General features: G+C 39.7%; 1 protein-coding gene across 1 annotated transcript in view; it reads left to right on the plus strand.

Moving 5' to 3' along the window:
* The window catches only part of GIPC2 (GIPC PDZ domain containing family member 2), an 82,603-nt gene extending 61,549 nt beyond the window's left edge, over window positions 1–21,054 (plus strand). The window contains exons 5-6 of the mRNA XM_079942348.1: window positions 3,095–3,176; window positions 20,793–21,054. Coding sequence (XP_079798474.1) covers window positions 3,095–3,176; window positions 20,793–20,932 — 222 coding nt within the window. The 3' untranslated portion in view covers window positions 20,933–21,054. The remainder of the gene's footprint in view (window positions 1–3,094; window positions 3,177–20,792) is intronic.
* The last annotated feature ends 2,349 nt before the right edge of the window (window positions 21,055–23,403 follow it).

Below are 23,403 nucleotides of genomic sequence, written 5' to 3' on the forward strand. Positions count from 1 at the left end.
TGAGGCTGGAGGTAGAGGCCTGGGTCAGGGCGTGAAGGGCCTGTGGATAATGGAGCGGGGGGGCTATTTAAAAATTGCAAGGGGAACAGCAAATCAGTTTTGTGTTTTAGAAAAACCCCTTGGTTCTGGGGGATGGGATATTGAGCAGGGTGGATTTGAGAGCGTGAAGATTTGTCTTTTTTTTTTTAATTTTAATTTTATTTTTGGCTGCATTGGGTCTTCATTGCTGTGTGCGGGCTGTCTCTAGTTGTGGCGAGCAGGGGCTACTTTTCATTGCGGTGCGCAGGCTTCTCACTGTGGTGGCTTCTCTTGCTGTGGAGCACAGGCTCTAGGCGCATGGGCTTCAGTAGTTGTGGTGCGTGGGCTTCAGTAGTTGTGGCGCGTGGGCTCTAGGGCTCAGGCTCAGTAGTTGTGGCACATGGGCTTAGTTGCTCTGCGACATGTGGGATCTTCCCGGACCAAGGCTTGAACCCATGTCCCCTGCATTGGCAGGCGGATTCTTAACCACTGTGCCACCAGGGAAGTCCCGAGCCTGAAGATTTCAGGCAGGGAGACCAATTAGGAGACTTCTGCAAATAAGAAAAGATGAGGGGAGTATTATTTAGCCATAAAAAAGAAGAAAATCCTGCCATTTGTAACAACATGGATGGACCTTGAGGGTATTAAGCTAAGTGAAATAAGTCAGACAAAGACAAATATTGGATGACCTCAGTTATATGCTCCTCTCACCTCCCCCCCCGCCAAAAAAAAACCCCACCTCATACATAAATGGAGCAGATTGGTTGTTGCCAAAGGCAGCGGGTTGGGGGTGAGTGGGTGAAGAGGGTCAAGGTACAAACTTTCACTTACAAACAAGTCCTGAGGATAGACTGCACAGCATGGTGACTATAGTTTATAATACTATATTATATATTTGAAAGTTGCTAAGAGACTAGATCTTAAAAGTTCTCATCACAAGGAAAAAAAATAACTATGTGTGGTTATGGATGTTAACTAGACTTATTGTGGTGATGATTTTCCATACAGTGTATACACATATCAAATCTTTATGTTGTATACCTGAAACTAAGATAATGTTATATGTCAATTATATCTCAGTTTAAAAAAGTCAGGACTGAACACAGGCAATCAGAATGTGAATGGAAGAGGGGGTGATGAGATCAATAGCTATTTAGAACAGTAACATCTTGGTAGCCTTTTTTTTTTTTTTTTTGCGGAACGTGGGCCTCCCACCACTGGGGCCCCTCCCGTCGCGGAGCACAGGCTCCGGACGCGCAGGCCCAGCGGCCACGGCTCACCGGCCCAGCCGCTCCGCGGCACGTGGGATTTTTTCGGACCAGGGCACGAACCCGTGTGCCCTGCATCGGCAGGCGGACTCTCAACCACTGCACCACCAGGGAAGCCCTGCAGTGTAGTCTTGAATTCAACATTTGTACCCGTAGTTGAGTGTTTAACATCTTTGGGCAAATTTTATTTCAGCTATGAAGCCATTTAAAACCAAGGATTGAAATAAACTAAACAGAACCAGACTTCACCAAATATTAAACCAAGATTTTAAAAGAATAATAAAATATATCCAATCATGTTTTTCATAGAAACTTGTAGGAAGAACAAAAATATTTTATTGCCATTAATACATAAAACAACAATTATTTAAAAATATTATTTCATCATCTTATAAAATTTCTATTTTTATAACATACTCAATACATTAATGTGGTAACATGTGTGTAATTGATAAAAATTGCATACAGTAGTCCCCTCTTATCCACAGTGGACACGTTCCAAAACCCCCAGTGGATGTGTGAAACTGTGGATAGTACTGAACCTTATATATACTATGTTTTTTCCTATACATACATACCTATGATAAAGTTTAACTTATAAATTGGGCACAGTAAAAGATGATAATAACTAATAGTAAAATAGAACTATTATAAAATACACTATAATAAAAGTTGTGTGAACGTGATCTCTCCAAATGTCTTATTTTACTGTACTCGCCCTTCTTGTGATGATATGAGATGATAAAATGCCAGTGTGATGGGATGGAGTGAGGTAAATGACATAGGCATTGTGACATAGTGTTAGGCTACCACTGACCTTCTGACTCTAAGTCAGAAGGAGGATCATCTGCTTGGGTGATCCTGGATCATCTAGCCGTGATGATGGTGAAGGTTGGATCTCAGGAGCAGGTGATGTCTGTGGTTGGGGATTCTGGGATGGAGCAGGTGGTGTGAGATTTTATCATACTACTCAGAATGGCACACAATGTAAAACTTGTGAACTGTTTATTTCTGGAATTTTCCATATAATATTTTTGGACCTCAATTGACTGAGGTAACTGAAACTGAGGAAAGCAAGACCACAGATGAGGGGGGACTTCTGTTCAATAAAATTAATAAAAAATAAATAATAGGGGTATGTGTTCAGAGTGTTTTACTCTTGGGGTGAGCTGTTAATGCATGTGGCCTGCATGATAAAGACCAAAGCCCTATTCAAGGCATACAGGACTCCTTAAGATCTAGTCATGTCTGGCGCTATGATTCCCATCTCATGGGACTTCTTGCAGTCCTTTAACCCACTGTGCGCTTTTATCAGACTCTGCAGCCTCACGTAGACTTTGTGTATATATTGCCTTCTACTTTCGGTGCCTGCTTCTGCTTATCTGACGCCAGTTCATTTTGAAAACACACTTCTTAAGTCACCTTTCTGAAGTCTTCCTGGACACTTAGAGATTTAAATTTACTTCCCCTGTGATGCCTCTTTGCCTCTGACATCCTTTAGAAATTGTCCTTATTATTGTTAAATAGCTATTTATTTTCACATCTGTCTCCCTTCTAGACTGCTAGCCGCTTGGAGACTGTTCTTGCTTTTCTTCTTTGAATCTATAATACTTAACACAAACACCAAAAATATTTACTATATTGATTTGTATTGAGTTGCGGTGTACATTCTAGATATATTTCCATTGAAATTAGCTGAAGTACACAACCAGGAACTGGCTCCACATCAGATTTCCCCCTATGTATGGCTCGACATTCAAGAGATTATACATAAAAATATGATTTCATTTCTCTTTTCTTTGATAAAGCCCTCTGAAACCAAAGCAAAGTCGATTGGAAAGGTTGATGATCTTCTTGAATTGTACATGGGAATTCGAGATATCGATTTAGGTAAGATCATACTATTTAAAAAAGTCTTATGTCTTAATTTGATGGAACTTAATGCTTATTTGTGTCTTGCTTGCATTTATTGTCACTTATATTTTTCAAGATAAACAGTATCTGTGTAGTGATGAAAAGCATAATGAAAATAAAGATAAATAAAAATGAAAAGAACACCTGGCCCTTACCCCTTATTAGTTGTGAGGCCTCAAAGCCAAGTCAACTTTCCTAAACTTCAGGGTTTTTTTTTTTTTTTTTTACAGGAAAATGTTCATTCTACTTTTTTAAATTGAAGTATAGTTGATTTACAATATCGTGTTAGTTTCAGATGTACAGCAAAGTGATTTAGTTATATATATATATATATATTTTTTCAGATTATTTTCCATTATAGGTTATTATAAGATATTGAATATAGTTCCCTGTGCTATATAGTAAATCCTTGTTGTTTATCTATTTTATGTATAGTAGTGTGTGTCTATTAATCCCAAACTCCTGATTTATCCCTCCCCCCCTTTTTCCCTTTGGTAACTGTAAGTTTGTTTTCTATGTCTGTGAGTCTGTTTCTGTTTTGTAAATTAGTTCATTTGTATTATTTTTTAGATTCTGCATATAAGTGATATCATATTTTTCTTTATCTTACTTCCACCCATGTTGTTGCAAATGGCAATATTTCATTCATTTTTTATGGCTGAGTAGTAATATATCTGTATCTATCACATCTTCTTTGTCCATTCATCTGCCAATGGGCACTTACATTGCTTCTGTGTCTTGGCTATTGTAAATAGTGCTGCTGTGAACATTGGTGTGCGTGTATCTTTTTGAATTAGAGTTTTCATATTTTCCAGTATATGCCCCGTAGTGGGATTGCAGGATCATATGGTAGCTCTATATTTAGTTTTTTAAGGAACCTCCACACTGTTTTCCAAGTGGCTGCACCAATTTACATTCCCACCAACAGTGTAGGAGGGCTCCTTTTTCTCCACACCCTCTCCAGCACTTATTATTTGTAGACTTTCTTTTTGGCTGTGCTCTGCAGCATGTGGAATCTTAGTTTTCTGACCAGGGATTGAAACCATGCCCCTTGCATTGGGAGCACAGAGTCTTAACCACTGGACTGCCAAGGAAGTCCCCTATTATTTGTAGACTTTTTGATGATGGCCATTCTGACTGATGTGAGGTGATAACTCATTGTAATTTTGATTTGCATTTCTCTAATAATTAGTGATGTTGAGCATCTCTTCATGTGCCTGTTGACCATCTGTACGTCTTCTTTGGAGAAATGCCTATTTAGGTTTTCTGCCCATTTTTTGATTGGGTTGTTTGTTTTTTTGGTATTGAGTTGTATAGGCTGTTTTAAACTTCAGTTTTTAACCTATAAATAATATTTCCTACATAAGCAGTTTTATGGATTTAAAAAATATATATGATGATAAATGTTAACTAGACTTACTGTGGTGATGATTTCATAATATATACATATATTAAAATATATATAAAAATTTAGTAAATGATACATATGAAAAGTATTGAATACATCAGATTTAATGGACAAATTGTGTATTTGTTACAGTATTAAAGTTGTGCCCCATTTAATAAGAATACTGAAACCTTGTGAACAATGAATCAAATATGAAGAAAGCAGACACACTTGACATGTGACGAACAAGGGCATTTGAGCAGTTGAATTTCTGTGTATTTGTTTATTTTATTTTTTAAAAAAATTATTTATTTTATTTTTGGCTGTGATGGGTCTTCGTTGCTGCATACGGGCTTCTCTAGTTGCAGTGAGCAGGGCTGCTGTTTGTTGCAGTGTGCAGGTGTCTCATTGTGGTGGCTTCTCTTGTTGTGGAGCATGGGCTCTAGGCGTGCGGGCTTCAGTAGTTGTGGCTCATGGCCTCTAGAGCACAGACTCAGTAGTTGTGGCACACGGGCTTAGTTGCTCCACAGCATGTGGGATCTTCCCGGACCAGGGCTTGAACCCATGTCCCCTGCATTAGCAGGTGGATTCTTAACCACTGCACCACCAGGGAAGCTCTCTGTGTATTTCTTATGTCATCATTAGGATGTCAGTATCTTGATCTCTCAGTTAAGACTCTATCAATTGCAAATAACAAATGAAACAAAACAAAACTCAACAAATCTAATTCCAACTGGCTTAAGGGAATGTTAAGCCAGGGAAATGTTCTGGTTCTTATAGCTGAAAATTCCAGAGGTAGATCTTGGCTTCAAAAATGGTTAGAAGTGGCGTTCTCATGCTGTCATCAGGATGTGGTTTCTCTTCTCTCAATTCTGGCTTCATTTCAGATCTCCATGGTATCCCCTGGCAGCTTCAGGCCCTCCCTCATAGAACCCAAATGACAGCCATGGCTCCACCCTCTACATCTTCTTGGTGGCAAGCACGGTGGGAGAGAGGGAGGGCCTTTTCCAAGTCATTCAAACAAAATGTTCAGGATCGTCTCTGATTGTCTCAAGTGAACTAGTCACAGAGGCCAGGGAGGTGGTTAGGTCTGGGTCAGATGCTCTACCTATGCAACAGAGAGTGACTCTGAAATACAAGGGCTGAGATTGTGCAGGGCCTGGTCCCTCCAGTGTAGAAGCAAGATGATAACTGTTCCCTTAAGAAGGGCAGGTGGATGCTGGGTGGGGAAAGAGTGAATGAGCATGCTAGTGGTGGGGTGTGTGCCTGCATGCATCTGTGTGTGGGCATGGGTGAATTTGTATCAGGTACTTAATAAATTTTTTAAAGTCAAAGACTGGGACTATTTTATTTACTTGCTACCAGGGAAAGTATTTTACTTTACATTAGCTAGAAGTATTTAAAACTCATTCTTCCTTTTCTACTTCTACTCATTTTCCTTTTTCTTTACAGAGTTTATTCTTATTTTTTTCTAGCCTATCTGAACTTTAAAAATAAAATGTTTATGTTGGCTGTGCAGATGATGTCTGTAATTGAAAAAAGTGATACTCTTTTCTAGCTCCTTTAAGAGAAATATAAAATTTGCATATAATAGATCCTTGCTACACACGACATGAAGTTAAAGCTGAGATGATCCTATAGAAAGCAAGTGTTTTAAAATGTTTCTCCCAACCTGTTTGTATTTGGAAAAGTAAAGAGATTTGCATAAATGATGTGGGCCTGTGGCAGTTATGCAAATGAACTTGCAAATGAGAGTAAAGGGGATTTAGAGATGGTAGTGCTCTTAAACTCAGGTAGTATTTGTTAGGAAAGTAATATGAAATATCTCTATTCAATTGAGAAGTTTTAAAATTGTATACTGTATAAATATTATAAGATTCAGGAACTAGGGTATCAGTTGCTGGATCTTGAGCTTTAGGAGAATCATACTTTTCAAAGGTGAGAACTTAAAGCAGTGCTTAATTTTAGAACTTAATTTTGGGCATAGGTCTTATAGCTACTTAAGTATAAATTGGGCATAATTAAATAAATCATATTTAATAATAAATCTTTTGTTATTAAAATATACAGATATACAGTGAAGAGTGCTGGGCAATGGTACAAGTAATTATAAATGAATTAAGAGAGTTCTTTTTTTATAGATTTATTTAATTAAATTTTTGGCTGTGTTGGGTCTTCGTTGCTGCGCGCAGGTTTTTTCTAGTTGTGGCGAGTTGGGGGTTACTCTTCATTGCGGTGCACAGGCTTCTCATTGCAATGGCTTCTCTCGTTGCTGGGCACAGGCTCTAGGCGTGCAGGCTTCAGTAGTTGTGGCACGCGGGCTTCAGTAGTTGTGGCTCATGGGCTCTAGAGCGCAGGCTCAGTAGTTGTGACACATGGACTTCGTTGCTTCACGGCATGTGGGATCTTCCTGGACCAGGGGTCGAACCCATGTGCCCTGCATTGGCAGGCAGATTCTTAACCACTGCGACAACAGGGAAGCCCAATAAAGTTCTTTAAAGATCAATTTTCTTTCACTCTGACAAATTCAGAGCACTAAACATTCCTCACAAATTCCTTGTAAATTAACTAGTAATCCCTTTATAAAGTTAATTAATCAAATTCCTCCAATGGCATAAAAATCATTATTATTATACATGATTAGCAACGTGATTAGTCACCTAGGGAGGTAAAGTTTAAGGAAAGTAATTATTTTGAGAATGTGAACCATTGTTGAATTAGGAATTTCTCTCATTATTCAGATCTGATTAGCATGAGATATAACTCACAAATATGACACTGATTCAACAGACAAATGAATATATTTACTTGTTTGTATTCCAAGCATTTCTTAGCTTTCAGAAATGTTGTCTTAATGCAAATTACATTGATATCACGTTATATTCGAGTTAATATGTTTTTGTTAGAAAACTTAAAAAGTAATATGGCAATAAAATGACTAAAACCCAAAACACTATCCTCAAAAAAGGATTGGGATGTATTTACCATTTGAAAATGGAAAACAATTCAAATGGGTTTATGTAGAAGTAACCCTGAAGGGGATAGTGCTTCATTTGGTTGTAAAGTTGTGAACTATTTCACAACCAACCCAATGCCAGCCAACGTGGCTTGCCTTGGAATGTTACCCAATGGGGAAAATGGTTTCTGGAAGATTTTGAGTCCTGTAAGACCCTAGATGGGATTGACCTAACTTAAAGGAAAGTTGTGTCATATAACTTAAAGGAAAGTTGTGTCAAATATTCTTCATGAATATTTAAGGCCATTGTGTAAATTGTATACGGAACTACACTATTTTCTGAAGATACCAACTTAGGAGTTTGGAGATCATCCCAGCAACTTCAGAATTTTAGGATTTCTAATTTATAAAGAGATCCAGAGGTGGGGGGGGGCCTTCAAGATGGCAGAGGCGTAACACTTGGAGATAATCTTCCTCCCCCAAAATACATCAAAAATACATCTACATGTGGAACAACTCCTCAAGAGCACTTACTGAATGCTGGCAGAAGACTTCAGACTTCCCAAAAGGCAAGAAACTCCCCACGTACCTGGGTAGGGCAAAAGAAAAAACAGAGGCAAAAGAATAAGGATGGAACCTGCAACTCTGGGAGGGAGATGTGAAGGAGGAAAGGTTTTCACACACTAGGAAGACCTTTTACTGGTGGAGACGGTGGGGGGCGGTGGGTGGGGGGGGAAGATTCGGAGCCACAGAGGAGAGCACAGCAACAGGGGTGCGGAGGGCAAAGCGGAGAGATTCCTGCACAGAGGATCAGTGCTGACCAGCACTCACCAGCCCGAGAGGCTTGTCTGCTTACACACTGGGGCAGGTGGGGGCTGGGAGCTGAGGCTCAGGCTCTGGAGGTCAGATCCCAGGGAGAGGACTGGGGTTGACTGTGTGAACACAGCCTGAAGGGGGCTAGTGCACCATAGCTAGCAGGAAGGGAGTCTGGGAAAAAGTCTGGACCTGCCTAAGAGGCAAGAGACCATTGTTTCAGGGTGTGCGAGGAGAAGGGGATTCCTTCCCTGTCTGCCCACAGAAGGCAGAGAACTGCCTAAACAAGCTCCAGAGATGCGCGCGAGCCGCGGCTATCAGCGCAGACCCCAGAGACGGGCATGAAACGCTAAGGCTGCTGCTGCCGCCACGAAGAAGCCTGTGTGCGAGCACAGGTCACTATCCACACCTCCCCTCCCGGGAGCCTGTGCAGCCTGCCACTGCCAGGGTCCTGTGATCCAGGGACAACTGCCCTGGGAGAACACACAGTGCACCTCAGGCTGTTGCAACATCATGGTGGTCTCTGCTGCCACTGGCTCGTGCTGCATTCCAATTATAACTACTGTACCCCTCTGTCCCCCTGGCCTGAGTGAACCAGAGACCCCTAATCAGCCGCTTCTTTAACCCCCTCCTGTATGGGTGGAAACAGAAGCCTGAGGGCGACCTGCACGCAGAGGTGGGGCCAAAACCAAAGCTGAACCCCAGGAGCTGTGCGAACAAAGAAGAGAAAGGGAAATTTCTCTGTGCAGCATCAGGAGCAGTGGATTAAATCTCCACAGTCAACTTGATGTACCCTGCATCTGTGGAATACCTGAATAGACAACGAATCAACCCAGAACTGAAGCGGTGGACTTTGGGAGCAGCTGTAGACTTGGGGTTTGCTGTCTGCAACTGACTTGTTTCTGATTTTTATGTTTATCTTAGTATAGGTTTTGGCACTTGTTATCATTGGTGGATTTGTTTATTGGTTTGGTTGTTCTCTTCTTTTTCTAATTACTTTTAAATTTTTTTATTTTAATTTTTAATTATTTTATTTTATTTTTATTTTCTTTCTTTATTTCTCCCTTTTCTTCTGAGCCATGTGGCTGACAGGGTCTTGGTGCTCCGGCCTGGTGTCAGGCCTGAGCTTGTGAGGTGGGAGAGCCGAGTTGAGGACATTGGACTACCAGAACCCTTCCAGCCTCACGTAATATCAGTCAGCGAGAGCTCTCCCAGAGATCTCCTTCTCAACACTAAGACCTAATTCCACCAACGGCCAGCAAGCTCCAGTGCTGGATGCCCCATGCCAAACAACTAGCAAGACAGCAACACAACCCCACCCATTGGCAGAGAGGCTACCTAAAATCATACTAAGTCAAGACACCCAAAACTGGATGCAACCCTGCCCAAAAGAAAGACAAGATCCAGCCCCACCCACCAGAATACGGGCACCAGTGCCTCCGTCAGGAAGCCTACACAAGCCACTGAACCAACCTTACCCCCTGGGGGCAGACACCAAAAACAATGAGAACTATGAACGTGCAGCCTGTGAAAAGGAGACCTCAAACACAGTAAGTTAAGCAAAATGAGAAGAGAGAGAAATATGCAGCAGATGAAGGAGCAAGGTAAAAAACCCGCCAAACCAAACAAATGAAGAGGAAATAGGCAGTCTACCTGAAAAAGAATTCAGAATAATGATAGTAAAGATGATCCAAAATCTTGGAAATAGAATGGAGAAAATACAAGAAACGTTTAACAAGGACTTAGAAGAACTAAAGAGCAAGCAAACAGTGATGAACAACACAATAAATGAAATTAAAAATTCACTAGAAGGAATCAGTAGCAGAATAACTGTGGCAGAAGAATGGATAAGCGACCTGGAAGATAAAATAGTGGAAATAACTACTGCAGAGCAGAATAAAGAAAAAAGAATGAAAAGAATTGAGGACAGTCTCAGAGACTTGTGGGAAAACATTAAATGCACCAACATTTGAATTATAGGGGTCCCAGAAGAAGAAGAGGAAAAGAAAGGATCTGAGAAAATATTTGTAGAGATTATAGTTGAAAACTTCCCTAACATGGGAAAGGAAATAGTCAATCAAGTCCAGGAAGTTCAGAGAGTCCCATACAGGATAAATCCAAGGAGAAACACGCCAAGACACATATTAATCAAACTATCAAAAATTAAATACAAAGAAAAATATTAAAAGCAGCAAGGGAAAAGCAGCAAATAACATACAAGGGAGTTCCCATAAGGTTAACAGTTGATCTTTCAGCAGAAACTCTGCAAGCCAGAAGGAAGTAGCAAGACATATTTAAAGTGATGAAAAGGAAAAACCTACACCCAAGATTACTCTACCCAGCAAGGATCTCATTCAGATTCAACGGAGAAAATAAAACCTTTACAGACAAGCAAAAGATAAGAGAATTCAGCACCAAGAAACCAGCTGTACAACAAATGCTAAAGAGACTTCTCTAGGCAGGAAACACAAGAAAAGGAAATGACCTACAAAAACAAACCCAAAACAATGAACAAAAGGGTAATAGGAACACACATATTGATAATTACCTTAAATGTGAATTGATTAAGTGCTCCAGCCAAAAGACATAGACTGGCTGAAGGATACAAAAACAAGACCTGTATATATGCTGTCTGTAAGAGATCCACTTCAGACCCAGGGACACATACAGACTGAAAGTGAGGGGATGGAAAAAGATATTCCATACAAATGGAAATGCAAAGAAAGCTGGGGTAGCAATTCTCATATCAGACAAAATAGACTTTAAAACAAAGACTATTACAAGAGACAAAGAAGGACACTACATAATGATCAAGGGATCAATCCAAGAAGAAGATATAACAGTTGTAAATATTTATGTACCCAACATAGGAGCACCTGAATACATAAGACGAATGCTAACAGCCATAAAACGGGAAATTGACAGTAACACAATCATAGTAGGGTACTTTAACACCCCACTTTCACCAATGGACAGATTATCCAAAAGGAAAATAAATAAGGAAACACAAGCTTTAAATGACACATTAAAGAAGATGGACTTAATTAATATTTGTAGGACATTCCATCCAAAAACAACAGAATACACTTTCTTCTCAAGGACTCATGGAACATTCTCCAGGATAGATCATATCTTAGGTCACAAATCAAGTCTTGATAAATTTAAGAAAATTGAAATCATATCAAGTATCTTTTCTGAACACAACGCTATGAGACTGGATATCAATTACAGGAAAAAACTGTAAAAAATACAAGCACATGGAGGCTAACAATATGCTACTAAATAACCAAAAGGTCACCAAAGATATCAAAGAGGAAATAAAAAAATACCTGAAAAAATTACAATGAAAACACAATGACCCAAAACCTATGGGATGTAACAAAAGCAGTTCTAAAAGGGAAGTTTATAGCAATACAATCCTACCTAAAGAAAGATCTCAAATAAACAACCTAACCTTACACCTAAAGCAATTAGAGAAAGAAGAACAAAAATACCCCAGTTAGCAGAAGGAAAGAAATCATAAAGATCAGATCAGAAGTAAATGAAAAAGAAATGAAGGGAACAATATCAAAGATCAGGAAAGCTAAAAGCTGGTTCTTTGAGAAGATAAACAAAATTGATAAACCATTAGCCAGACTCATCAAGAAAAAAAGGGAGAAGACTCAAATCGACAGAATTAGAAATAAAAAAGGAGAAGTAACAACTGACACTGCTGAAATACAAAGAATCATGAGGGATTACTACAAGCAGCTATATGCCAATAAAATGGGCAACCTGGAAGAAATGGACAAATTTTTAGAAAAGCACAACCTTCTGAGACTGAACCAGGAAGAAATAGAAAACATAAACAGACCAATCACAAGCACTGAAATTGAAACTGTGATTAAAAATCTTCCAACATACAAAAGGCCAGGACCAGATGGCTTCACAGGCGAATTCTTTCAAATATTTAGAGAAGAGCTAACACCTATCTTTCTCAAACTCTTCCAAAATATAGCAGAGGGAGGAACACTCCCAAACTCATTCTATGAGGCCACCATCACCCTGATACCAAAACCAGACAAATATGTCACAAAGAAAGAAAATTACAGGCCAATATCACTGATGAACATAGATGCAAAAATCCTCAACAAAATACTAGCAAACAGAATCCAACAGCACATTAAAAGGATCAAAACACCATGATCAAGTGGGGTGTATCCCAGGAATGCAAGGATTCTTCAATATACCCAAATCATTCAATGTGATATACCATATTAAAAAGCTGAAGGATAAAAACCCTATTATCATCTCAATAGATGCAGAAAAAGCTTTCAACTAAATTCAACAGCAATTTATGATAAAAACCCTCCAGAAAGTAGGCATAGAGGGAACTTACCTCAACATAATAAAGACCATATGTGAGAAACCCACAGCCAACATTGTTCTCAGTGGTGAAAACCTGAAACCATTTCCTCTAAAATCAAGAACAAGACAAGTTTGCCCACTCTCACCACTATTATTCAACATAGTTTTGGAAGTTTTAGCCACAGCAATCAGAAAAGAAAAAGAAATAAAAGGAATTAAAATCGCAAAAGAATTAAAGCTGTCAGTGTTTGAAGATGACATGATACCATACATAGAGAATCCTAAAGATGCTACCAGAAAACTACTAGAGCTAATCAATGAATTTGGTAAAGTAGCAGGATACACAATTAATGCACAGAAATCTTATGCATTCCTATACACTAATGATGAAAAATCTGAAAGAGAAATTAAGAAAACACTCCCATTTGCCATTGCAACAAAAAGAGCAAAATACCTAGCAATAAACCTACCTAAGGAGACAAAAGAACAGTATGCAGAAAACTATAAGACACTGATGAAAGAAATTAAAGATGATACAAACAGATGGAGTGATATACCGTGTTCTTGGATTGGAAGAATCAACATTGTGGAAATGACTCTACTACTCAAAGCAGTCTAGAGACTCAATGCAATCCCTATCAAATGACCAGTGGCATTTTTCACAGAACTAGAACAAAAAATTTCACAATTTGTATGGAAACACAAAAGACCCCAAATAGCCAAAGCAATCTTGAGAAAGAAAAACGGAGCTGGAGGAATCAGGCTTCTGGACTTCAGAGTATACTACAAAGCTACAGTAATCAAGACAGTATGGTACTTGCACAGAAACAGAAATATAGATCAATGGAATAGGATAGAAAGCCCAGAGAGAAACCCACCCACATATGGTCACCTTATTTTTGATAAAGGAGGCAAGAATATACAATGGAGAAAAGACAGCCTCTTAAGTGGTGCTGGGAAAACTGGACAGGTACATGTAAAAGAATGAGATTAGGGCTTCCCTGGTGGTGCAGTGGTTGGAAGTCCACCTGCCAATGCAGGGGATACGGGTTCGTGCCCCGGTCTGGGAAGATCCCACATGTGGTGGAGCGGCTGGGCCCGTGAGCCATGGCCGCTGAGCCTGTGCGTCCGGAGCATGCGTGTCTGGAGCCTGTGCTCCGCAACGGGAGAGGCCGCAACAGTGAGAGGCCTGCGTACCGCAAAAAAAAAAAAAAAAAAAAAAAAAAAAAAAAAAAAAAAAAAAAGCGAGATTAGAACCCTCCCTAACACCATACACAAAAATAAACAGAAAATGGATTAAAGACCTAAATGTAAGGCCAGACACTATAAAACTCTTAGGAAAACGTAAGCAGAATGCTCTATGACATAAGTCACAGCAAGATCCTTTTTGACCCACCTCCTAGAGAAATGGAAATAAAAACAGAAATAAACAAATGGGACCTAATGAAACTTAAAGGCTTTTGCACAGCAAAGGAAACCATAAGCAAGATGAAAAAACAACCCTCAGAATGGGAGTAAATACTTGCAAATGAAGCAACTGACAAAGGATTAATCTCCAAAATATACAAGCATTTCATGCGGCTCAATATCAAAAAAACAAATAAACCAATCCGAAAATGGGCAGAAGACGTAAATAGACATTTCTCCAAAGAAGATATACAGATTGCCAACAAACACATGAAAGGATGATCAACATCACTAATCATTAGAGAAATGCAAATCAAAACTACAATTGAGGTATCACCTCACACCAGTCAGAACGGCCATCATGAAAAAATCTACAAACAATAACTGCTGGAGAGGGTGTGGAGAAAAGGGAACCCTCTTGCACTGTTGGTGGGAATGTAAATTGATACAGTCACTATGGAGAACGGTATGGCGATTCCTTAAAAAACTAAAAATATAACTACTATATGACCCAGCAATCCCACTACTGGGCATATACCCTGAGAAAACCAGAATTCAAAAAGAGTCATGTACCACAGTGTTCATTGCAGCACTATTTAGAATAGGTCGTACATGGAGGCAACCTAAGTGTTCATCAACAGATAAATGGATAAAGAAGATGTGGCACATATATACAGCCATAAAAAGAAATGAAATTGAGTTATTTGTAGTGAGGTGGATGGACCTAGAGTCTGTCATACAGAGTGAAGTTAAGCCAGAAAGAGAAAATACTATATGCTAAAACATATATATGAAATCTAAAAAAAAAGAAAAAGGGGGGCTTCCCTGGTGGCGCAGTGGTTGAGAGTCCACCTGCCGATGCAGGGGACACGGGTTCGTGCCCCGGTCTGGGAGGATCCCACATGCCGCGGAGCGGCTGCGCCCATGAGCCATGGCCGCTGAGCCTGCGCGTCCGGAGCCTGTGCTCTGCAATGGGAGAGGCCACAACAGTGAGAGGCCCGCGTACCGCAAAAAAAAAAAAAAAAGAAAAAGGTTCTGAAGAACCTAGGGGCAGGACAGTAATAAAGACGCAGACATAGAGAATGGACCTGAGGGCATGGGGCGGGGGAAGGGTAAGCTGGGACAGAGAGAGATAGTAGCATTGACATATACACTACCAAATGTAAAATTGATAGCTAGTGGGAAGCAGCCACATAGCACAGGGAGATCATCTCGGAGCTTTGTGACCACCTAGAGGGGTGGGATAGGGAGGGTGGGAGGGAGAGAGACGCAAGAGGGAGGGGATATGGGGATATATATACATATAGCTGATTCACTTTGTTATACAGCAGAAACTAACACAACATTGTAAAGCAATTATACTCCAATAAAGATGTTAAAAAATTAATGTTATTGCTAATGAAGTTTATCATTTTAAAAGTAGAAATGAAAATCCTTAAAAAAAAAGATCCAGAAATATGTGGAAAGGAAATTTGAATGATAGTTTCTCAGTAGAGTTTTCCTGTAAAATCTTTTATAGGTCTTTTAAATGTATATCATAATGTTATTTAGAGGTTATTACATTTTTCCTAGGATGATTTCTTTTTTCACTGAATTCAAAACAGTGAAAGTCATCCTTCTCAGATAAAGCCAATGAAATTTTGGAAATAGATTTTTCTTAAACATTCTGTATTGCCTGTATTTTTTGATGTTTGACTAATGTGTGAGTTGCTTGAAATGGGTCGACATTTATGAAAAGTCTTAGGGAAAGTAGGTGTTAAAGACTTTACGTAGAAAGAGGTACAGTTACAGATTTAATGGTTAAATTAACAATGGTGGTCACTAACCTTTATCTAAACCCTGCTATGTGCCATTTTATAGATTTGAGAACAAGCAGATTCAGAGATGTTTGGTAACTTGCCCAGTCAGCTAACAAGGACTGAGATTTAATTCTGGGTCTTTGATACCAAGATTTTTCACCTTAAGTAGTACCTTATAGCTAAAAGTTATGTTTAAGTATTTAAAAACTTAGTGGAAAATACAGATTGACCTGTATCACCAATATAAGTTTGTCATTAATAATGATGTGAAAGTTGTTTAGTAGTGGTAATAATATAAAGATATTCTCAGTATGGCCACTAGATGTCAGCACTTAGCTGCTATATGTGGTGTAACAATTCTACATTTTAGTGGAATATTTTTTGCCAGGTTGTATTCAGGTGCTGAATATTATTGCGGCATACTGCAGATCTATTATAGTTAACATATTAAAAGCATTTTAGTAGCTGTCACTATGTTAATGTAATAAAACTTTTTAAAAAGTATTTCATTTTGCTAAAGTTTCTTTTGCTTTTCTCTTTTTTTTCATAAATTTATTTCTTTACTTATTTTTGGCTGCGTTGGGTCTTTGTTGCTGCGCACAGGCTTTCTCTAGTTGCGATGAGCAGGGGCTACTCTTCCTTGCGGTCTGCAGGCTTCTCATTGCCGTGGCTTCTCTTGTTGCGGAGCACGGGCTCTGAGCGCACAGGTTTCAGTAGCTGTGGCACGTGGGCTCAGTAGTTGTGGCTCGTGGGCTCTAGAGCGCAGGCTTAGTAGTTGTGGCGCACGGGCTTAGTTGCTGTGTGGCATGTGGGATCTTCCTGGACCAGGGCTTGAACCCGTGTCCCCTGCATTGGCAGGTGGATTCTTAACCACTGAGCCACCAGGGAAGCCCTCTTTTGCTTTTGTCTTAAATCAGAGGTTCAATCTTTCACCAAAACGGATACAATAATACCATTTATTTCTCCTGTAAAAAATATTTAAAATCTATGTTTATACTTTATGAGTTAGCAATTCATAACATGTTCAGAGCCTGCTCCATTCTTAATTTCTTTTAAAATACATAAGCAAATTATGGATTTTGGAAAGATCTCTGGAGCACTGTATTACATACAGTATTTCCAGCATAACTATGAAGCTGCCTAATTGGTACTTTTGTTTCTTCTACAAGACCCGTGTTTCCTTGAAGGGAGATAACTTACTCAGTTTTTAATCTCAGCTCCTACCACAGTGCCTCTCCCAGAGTAAATCCTTGGTAAATGTTTATTGACCGAATGTCTGTTAAGAGGCACAAAAATAGTGAATTCACAGGGAGTATGGAGTCCTAATATCATTTTTGAAGCTTTAGCCCTTGGGCAAATTATTTAACTTTGAATCATAATTTCTGTATCTTTGTAAAAGGGTATGATAAAAAACAACCTTACTGGGTTGGCAAGGCATTAAATTAAATATATATAAAGTTTCTATCACATCATAAATAATAGGTATAGCTATTATCATTCTTAGCAATGATTACTAACAATTATTGCCAGTAATAATGGTAGTGGTGTAGTAGAGGTAGAAACATATAGGAGGTCTGAGCAGTTCTGGGGCTGTGTTTAGTGTATTGGAGGTTTTCTTCTCTGCTGTGCCAGCATGAGTGAGATTATATAGTTTGGACTGTAAGGTTATTGTCTGGGCATCTTAAGCCATCATTTTTCTCAATTTGTGACTAAGGAACCCAAACCAGAGATTGCGAGTCAGAGTCGGCCAGGTCCAGGATATGTTGTTCCTGGGCTCAGGGCGCTAGCCAGTACTGCTGACTTCCTGAGGTGCCAAAAAACATGCACCAAGTTGTTTCTTTCAGCCAATGTGTGTGTGTGTGTGTGTGTGTGTGTGTGAGAGAGAGAGAGAGAGAGAGAGAGAGAGAGAGAGAGAGAGAGGGAGGTTGTTTGATTCAGTGTCCATTAGTGAACATCTGATCCTGGTCATCGTTTCCTCCAGCATTTAAGAGCATCAGTCATCTGCACTGTTAATTTCTGCTTCTGAATTGTCTGTAGGTTTTCTCATATCTTTTATTTGTGTGCATCTTATTTCTTCCTCAAAGAAGAAATATCACCCTCATGTCAGTATGATCTTTAGGTAACTGTCTCAATAAATGCTGTCTGTAGGCCCTATGAGAACTATTTAGAATTGGAGTCTAAGCAAACTTCTGAACTTGAGTCCTACTTTTGCAAAAGTTTTGGCTGCTCTTCTTTCACATCCTGGCTACAGGATCAGAGTTCTGGGCTTCACTTTCTTGAGTGCATGCTAACTGTGCGGGTACAAAAATTATTTAAGTGTAATTACAAGGACTCTTTCTGGACCTACCCAACTACCAGCATTTACTGTACATAAGACACTGAACTAGTTTTCCCTGGGCATAAAAGACTGAGTAAGCTATTCAAGATCTGTTGGGAGTTTATTCTCTGATAGAGGCAATATGTAGATGAAAATAATGACAACACAGAACAATGTTAAATGTGCACCGTAAGGCCTTATGCCTCAGAGTGTGGTCTGGGGACTGGCATTACCTGGGGGTTGTTGGAAATGCAGAATCTCAGGCTTTGCTGCAGAGCTACTGGACCAGAATCTGCACTTTGCCGAGATCTCAGCCAATATGTTTGCATACTCAAGTATGAAGAGCACTGGTAGAAGGCTTTAGGGAATGCAGATGTCACTTCCAGTTGGGGACACAGGATTTCATGGAGGAAGGAGCCTTGAAGGAGAGAAAGGATTTTTTTTTTTTTTTTTTTTGTAGTACGTGGGCCTCTCACTGTTGTGGCCTCTCCCGTTGTGGAGCACAGGCTCTGGACGCGCAGGCTCAGCGGCCATGGCTCACGGGCCTAGCCACTCCGCGGCATGTGGGATCTTCCTGGACCAGGGCTTGAACCTGTGTCCCCTGCATTGGCAGGTGGATTCTTAACCACTGTGCCACCACGGAAACCCTGTGTTCATGTCTTTACCTCTATAGTTTTTAATCTCTCTTTTGAAAAAAAAAATATTTCACTGATCTCTACAATTCTAATTTAGCAGCAATCATTCTAGTTTTCTCCCTTTTCCAATTTATCTTTCTCTGACTGACAAAACGTGGTTCCCACTATTCGGTGGATATACATGTATGTGATGCATGCCCTTGTATGTAACCAATCTCTCATCAGTGTGCCTGCTGTCCTCTTCTCCCCCACCCCATGCCCTCCTTACCACACCTGGACTCTCCACCCTACACCAACCTGTCCAGCTATGTGGAAGCCCTCCTCACCTTTACTAGGGCTTTGACTCCTGCCCCAGGTCACCCCATCCACATCCCACTTCTGCTCTGATTGTGGTGCCCTTCTATTGGCCACATCTCCTGCCTTCCCCTTAGCCTACCTGTGTTAGTACTAAGCTGTTCGAGGTGAGGAACAGTTCTTAAATGCTCTCCAGAGCCCTAGTGGATTTTAGCTGGAAAGACCAGACCTCTTGGCTCATTCAGAGAAGTCATACAACCTTTCATTTGTTTAACCTTAACTTGGGAGGGAAAAAGAGGCTGGGCTTTGGTGTTTCTGTTTTACCTGGGTTTTTTTCACCCAAGTCCCAAATCACATCCACACTGTCTCTTCCTGGTAGCTAGTGCTTATAGGGGGCTGAGAAAAAAAACCAGCTGAGCCTTATGGGCTCCCAGCCAGGAGGGACAAGTCCCAGGGGAGTGTGTACTCCTGAAGATGCTGGTTCCCCAGACATAAAATATGGGATCCAGGCAACTTATTAGAAAAACAGAACAAGGGCACCATCTTTGCTTTCTATCCCAAACTGGAAAGGGGCTCAAAAAAAGTTTCCTTGATTCCACGAGGAGACAGATTTCCTCCCCTTCTCCCTAGCTTGATTGCCCCGTTGCAAACTGTTATCCTTTGTCTTTTTTATAGTTGGGGGTGGGGAGTGGAAGAGGGGACGGAGAAAGCTAGTGACTGTGGGGGGTGGGGAGCAGATGTACTCTGGGTCTCCCGTCAGGCTTAGCCACAGGAGCCCTTGCTCCACCCATAGGGACACCAGAGGCTCCCACCTGATGAGCTCCAAGATGGAGGAGAAGACAGGGGTAGAAGATGCAAACCAGGGTGCCAAAGACAGATTGTTTAAAACATCTTTGCTACCTTGATGTGTAATGATAGAGAGTAACTTATTTTAATTTGTACTAGAAGTATGTATCTATGCATGTTCCTTTTATTAAAAATTTTTTGAATGAATGAATGACTTTTATTATTTAAACTCTTTAATGCTAAATACACATGCATACAGAAAAATGAACAAGTTATAAGTATACAACACAAAATTCTCACAATGTGAACACTTATTTAACCGCCACTCATGTCAAGAAATAAAACTCTGCCAGTACTCAAAAGCCCTCTTTATGCTTTCTCCCAATTATTGCCTGTTCCCTCCTCTCCAAAAGTAACCACTTTCCCAACTTAGCCATAAATTTGTTTTGCCAGTTTTTTTATCTTTATGTAAATGGAATAATATAGTATGATTCCTTTGTGTCCGGCTTCTTTTGCTTAATGTCACATTTGGGAGATTTGAGAATGTTCTGGTATATTAGCTGTGGTTTTTTCACTTTCATTGCTGTGTATAAGTTCATTGTATGATTATACTATGTTTATTTAGTTTCCTACTGATAGATACCTGGGGTCTTCCTGGGTTGGGGCTGTTGTGAATAATACTGCCTATGAACCTTATTGCCCATGGATTTTGGTGCACATAGACGTGCATCTCCTTCTAGAATATCTATGGGAATAGACTTATGCATGTTACTTTTAGAAAGTATTTTGCCTTGGTGTCATTTTTCTCAGTCTTCTGATGCTAATTAATCTTTAAAAATTATTTTTGATAGCTACTACAATGTTTGAAGCTGGAAAGGACAAAGGTAATCCGGATGAATTTGCTGTGGCACTTGATGAAACCCTTGGAGACTTTGCGTTCCCAGATGAGTTTGTCTTTGATGTTTGGGGAGTCATTGGTGATGCCAAATGAGGATGATTATGATGTGAATGATCGTCTCTGGAGGAATGAAAAAAAAAAGTTAAAATCTGCTTTTAGACACTGTTATGGACTCTGGCTTGTTTTATGCGTATGAATACATTCTTTTGAAATATAATTTTGATTTCTGGGCACTTTTTAATGCAGTTGCATATGTAGTATGCTTAAGATAAATTTCCTAAAACGTGATCAAATTTAATACTCATTTAAAAGCTTTTTAAAGTTAGTTTTAGAGAGTATTTCTAGATAGGTTATTTTGGTCCCCATTGACAGCCATATTTTGTTTTCCACGTATAAGTAGTTGATTGCAATCTCTTTGTAGTTCTTTTGCAAAATCTTAATGCAGTGAAAACGAGGATTGGAGTATAATTTGCCTCATAGCATCTTCATTTTGTTATACTAGCTTGAACAGGATATGTTCAGGACATGAAATACCCATTATGCCTACTAGAGGTCTAGAAACATTTTTTTTTTAAATCCACTGAATAAGGAGAGGAAGATTCCTATAGCCTGTTGATGTCTATGGCTTACTTACTCTCTTTGTAAAACAAGGATTGATTGACTTTTATTTTTTGCTTCTTTGTAATTGCTTCCTTGCTTCTTAAACTTGTTGAAATCTATTGTGTTGTGTATGTATTTGCACATGTAGAAGAAGGTGAAAAAGAGGCAGATACAGTAGAAACCACTTATATTTGATTTTTCTTTTTTTAGCAGTTCTTACAACACTATTTCTTTTCCATCCATACCTACTGTTATGTTACCCTTTAGAAGCATTCCAGGGAAAGTTTTTATAGTCTTTGTAGAACTTTTCTTTTGAAAGATGTTTACTCAGAAAATAACTATGTTTGAGAACATTTTTGAGGGTTAAAGAGCAACACTTTTTTTTTTTTGGAAGAGCAACACTTTTAAGCCTCCTGAACTTAAAAGGAGATACTATAAGCAGTAGATTTCCCCCTAGTGAAAATGCAGGAGGAAGGGAAAATTGAGAAAATATATTAGCTTATTATTTTAGAGTTCTAATGCACTCTCTCTGAAACCTTACATTATTGAGAAAATTGAGGGTAAATGACTGTTTTATCACTCTTAACTTGACATTTTACAGATGTAAGAGAAATGGAAATGAATGGTTTCAACATAGATCATTTAATAAGGCAGAGCATGGTGTGACCAAGTGTTCTTCTAAAATGTCAGATGGAAAATGCTGCATGCTGCCGTGGTAATCAGAAATAATAACCTGTGAGGGGTGTATTCTAGGAAATCAGAAGTAATTCCCTTTTCATGCTGGGTTGATGCTTAGATAACTCTTGTTTTCTGGTGCAACTTCACTTTTGCTGCGTTCCGCTCTCTTTTTCACATAAATTTAATTCTATGAATCTTGGTATTCTTTGTCTCATTAATCTGAAACCTGCACAGAAACTGTTGCAGTCATTAACATGTAACAAAAGCAGTTTATGGAATGTGGATTGTCTTATTGCCCTTGCCCATCATTTGGAAATAGCATTCAGCCCAGGCTGTAGTAATTTGTTGCTACTTGTTTAGTGAATTTCTTTCAGAGGTCCCCAAATACATACTAATTCTTTTTTTTTTTTTTTTTTTTGCGGTACGCGGTCCTCTCACTGTTGTGGCCTCTCCCGTTGCGGAGCGCAGGCTCCGGACGCGCAGGCTCAGCGGCCATGGCTCACGGGCCCAGCCGCTCCGCGGCATGTGGGATCCTCCCGGACCGGGGCACGAACCCGTGTCCCCTGCATCGGCAGGCGGACTCTCAACCACTGCGCCACCAGGGAAGCCCCCATACTAATTCTTAATATCACTTCTCATAGGATAGGAAAGTTATTGGATGACTTAAGAGGCCCACAGAAATATTTCGGTTGAAGCAAAAAATAAAATTTTTGGCACTAGACGTTAGATTTGAAATGATGAGTCATTGTTTATTACTGATGGCTGTCTGATCCTCCTTTCCTTCTGGATACGGATGAACACTGACACTTGGTGCAAATTCCCTGTGATTTGTGCAATCTCATATTCACAAAGTGGTTACCATGATCTTTCTAGAGTTTTGATGTGTAAGGTACTGACGGCCATGTACAGCTGCAACTGTAACTTGCTTGTTAGCATCAAATGAGCATAAAGGGTGTCAGCTGGGCACAGGTGTTTTACTACTAACAGTTTTCTTTTTTCTTGAAATGTCTTTCTCTGTTACCTCTACTGATAAACTGATAACAAAGTAAGTTTCTTCACTCTGTTCTCTTACCTGAAAATATATCTCTTTGTGAACTTTGTGCCTTTTGGTAAAACTCTCAGTGCACAAAAGGAACAGGGTTTCTTTTTGGATGTCACAGTCTACAAGTGGGAGCTACCCTTCTACTGCTACAATGAGACGAAGTCTTTTTTTTTTTAACTGTGCCATTTTATTGGCAACACTAAACATTTTCAGAAGGCCTCTGTTGTTTTCTCTTGTTCTCTAA

Source organism: Stenella coeruleoalba (assembly GCF_951394435.1).
Source record: "Stenella coeruleoalba genome assembly, chromosome: 1".
Lineage (NCBI taxonomy): Eukaryota > Metazoa > Chordata > Mammalia > Artiodactyla > Delphinidae > Stenella > Stenella coeruleoalba.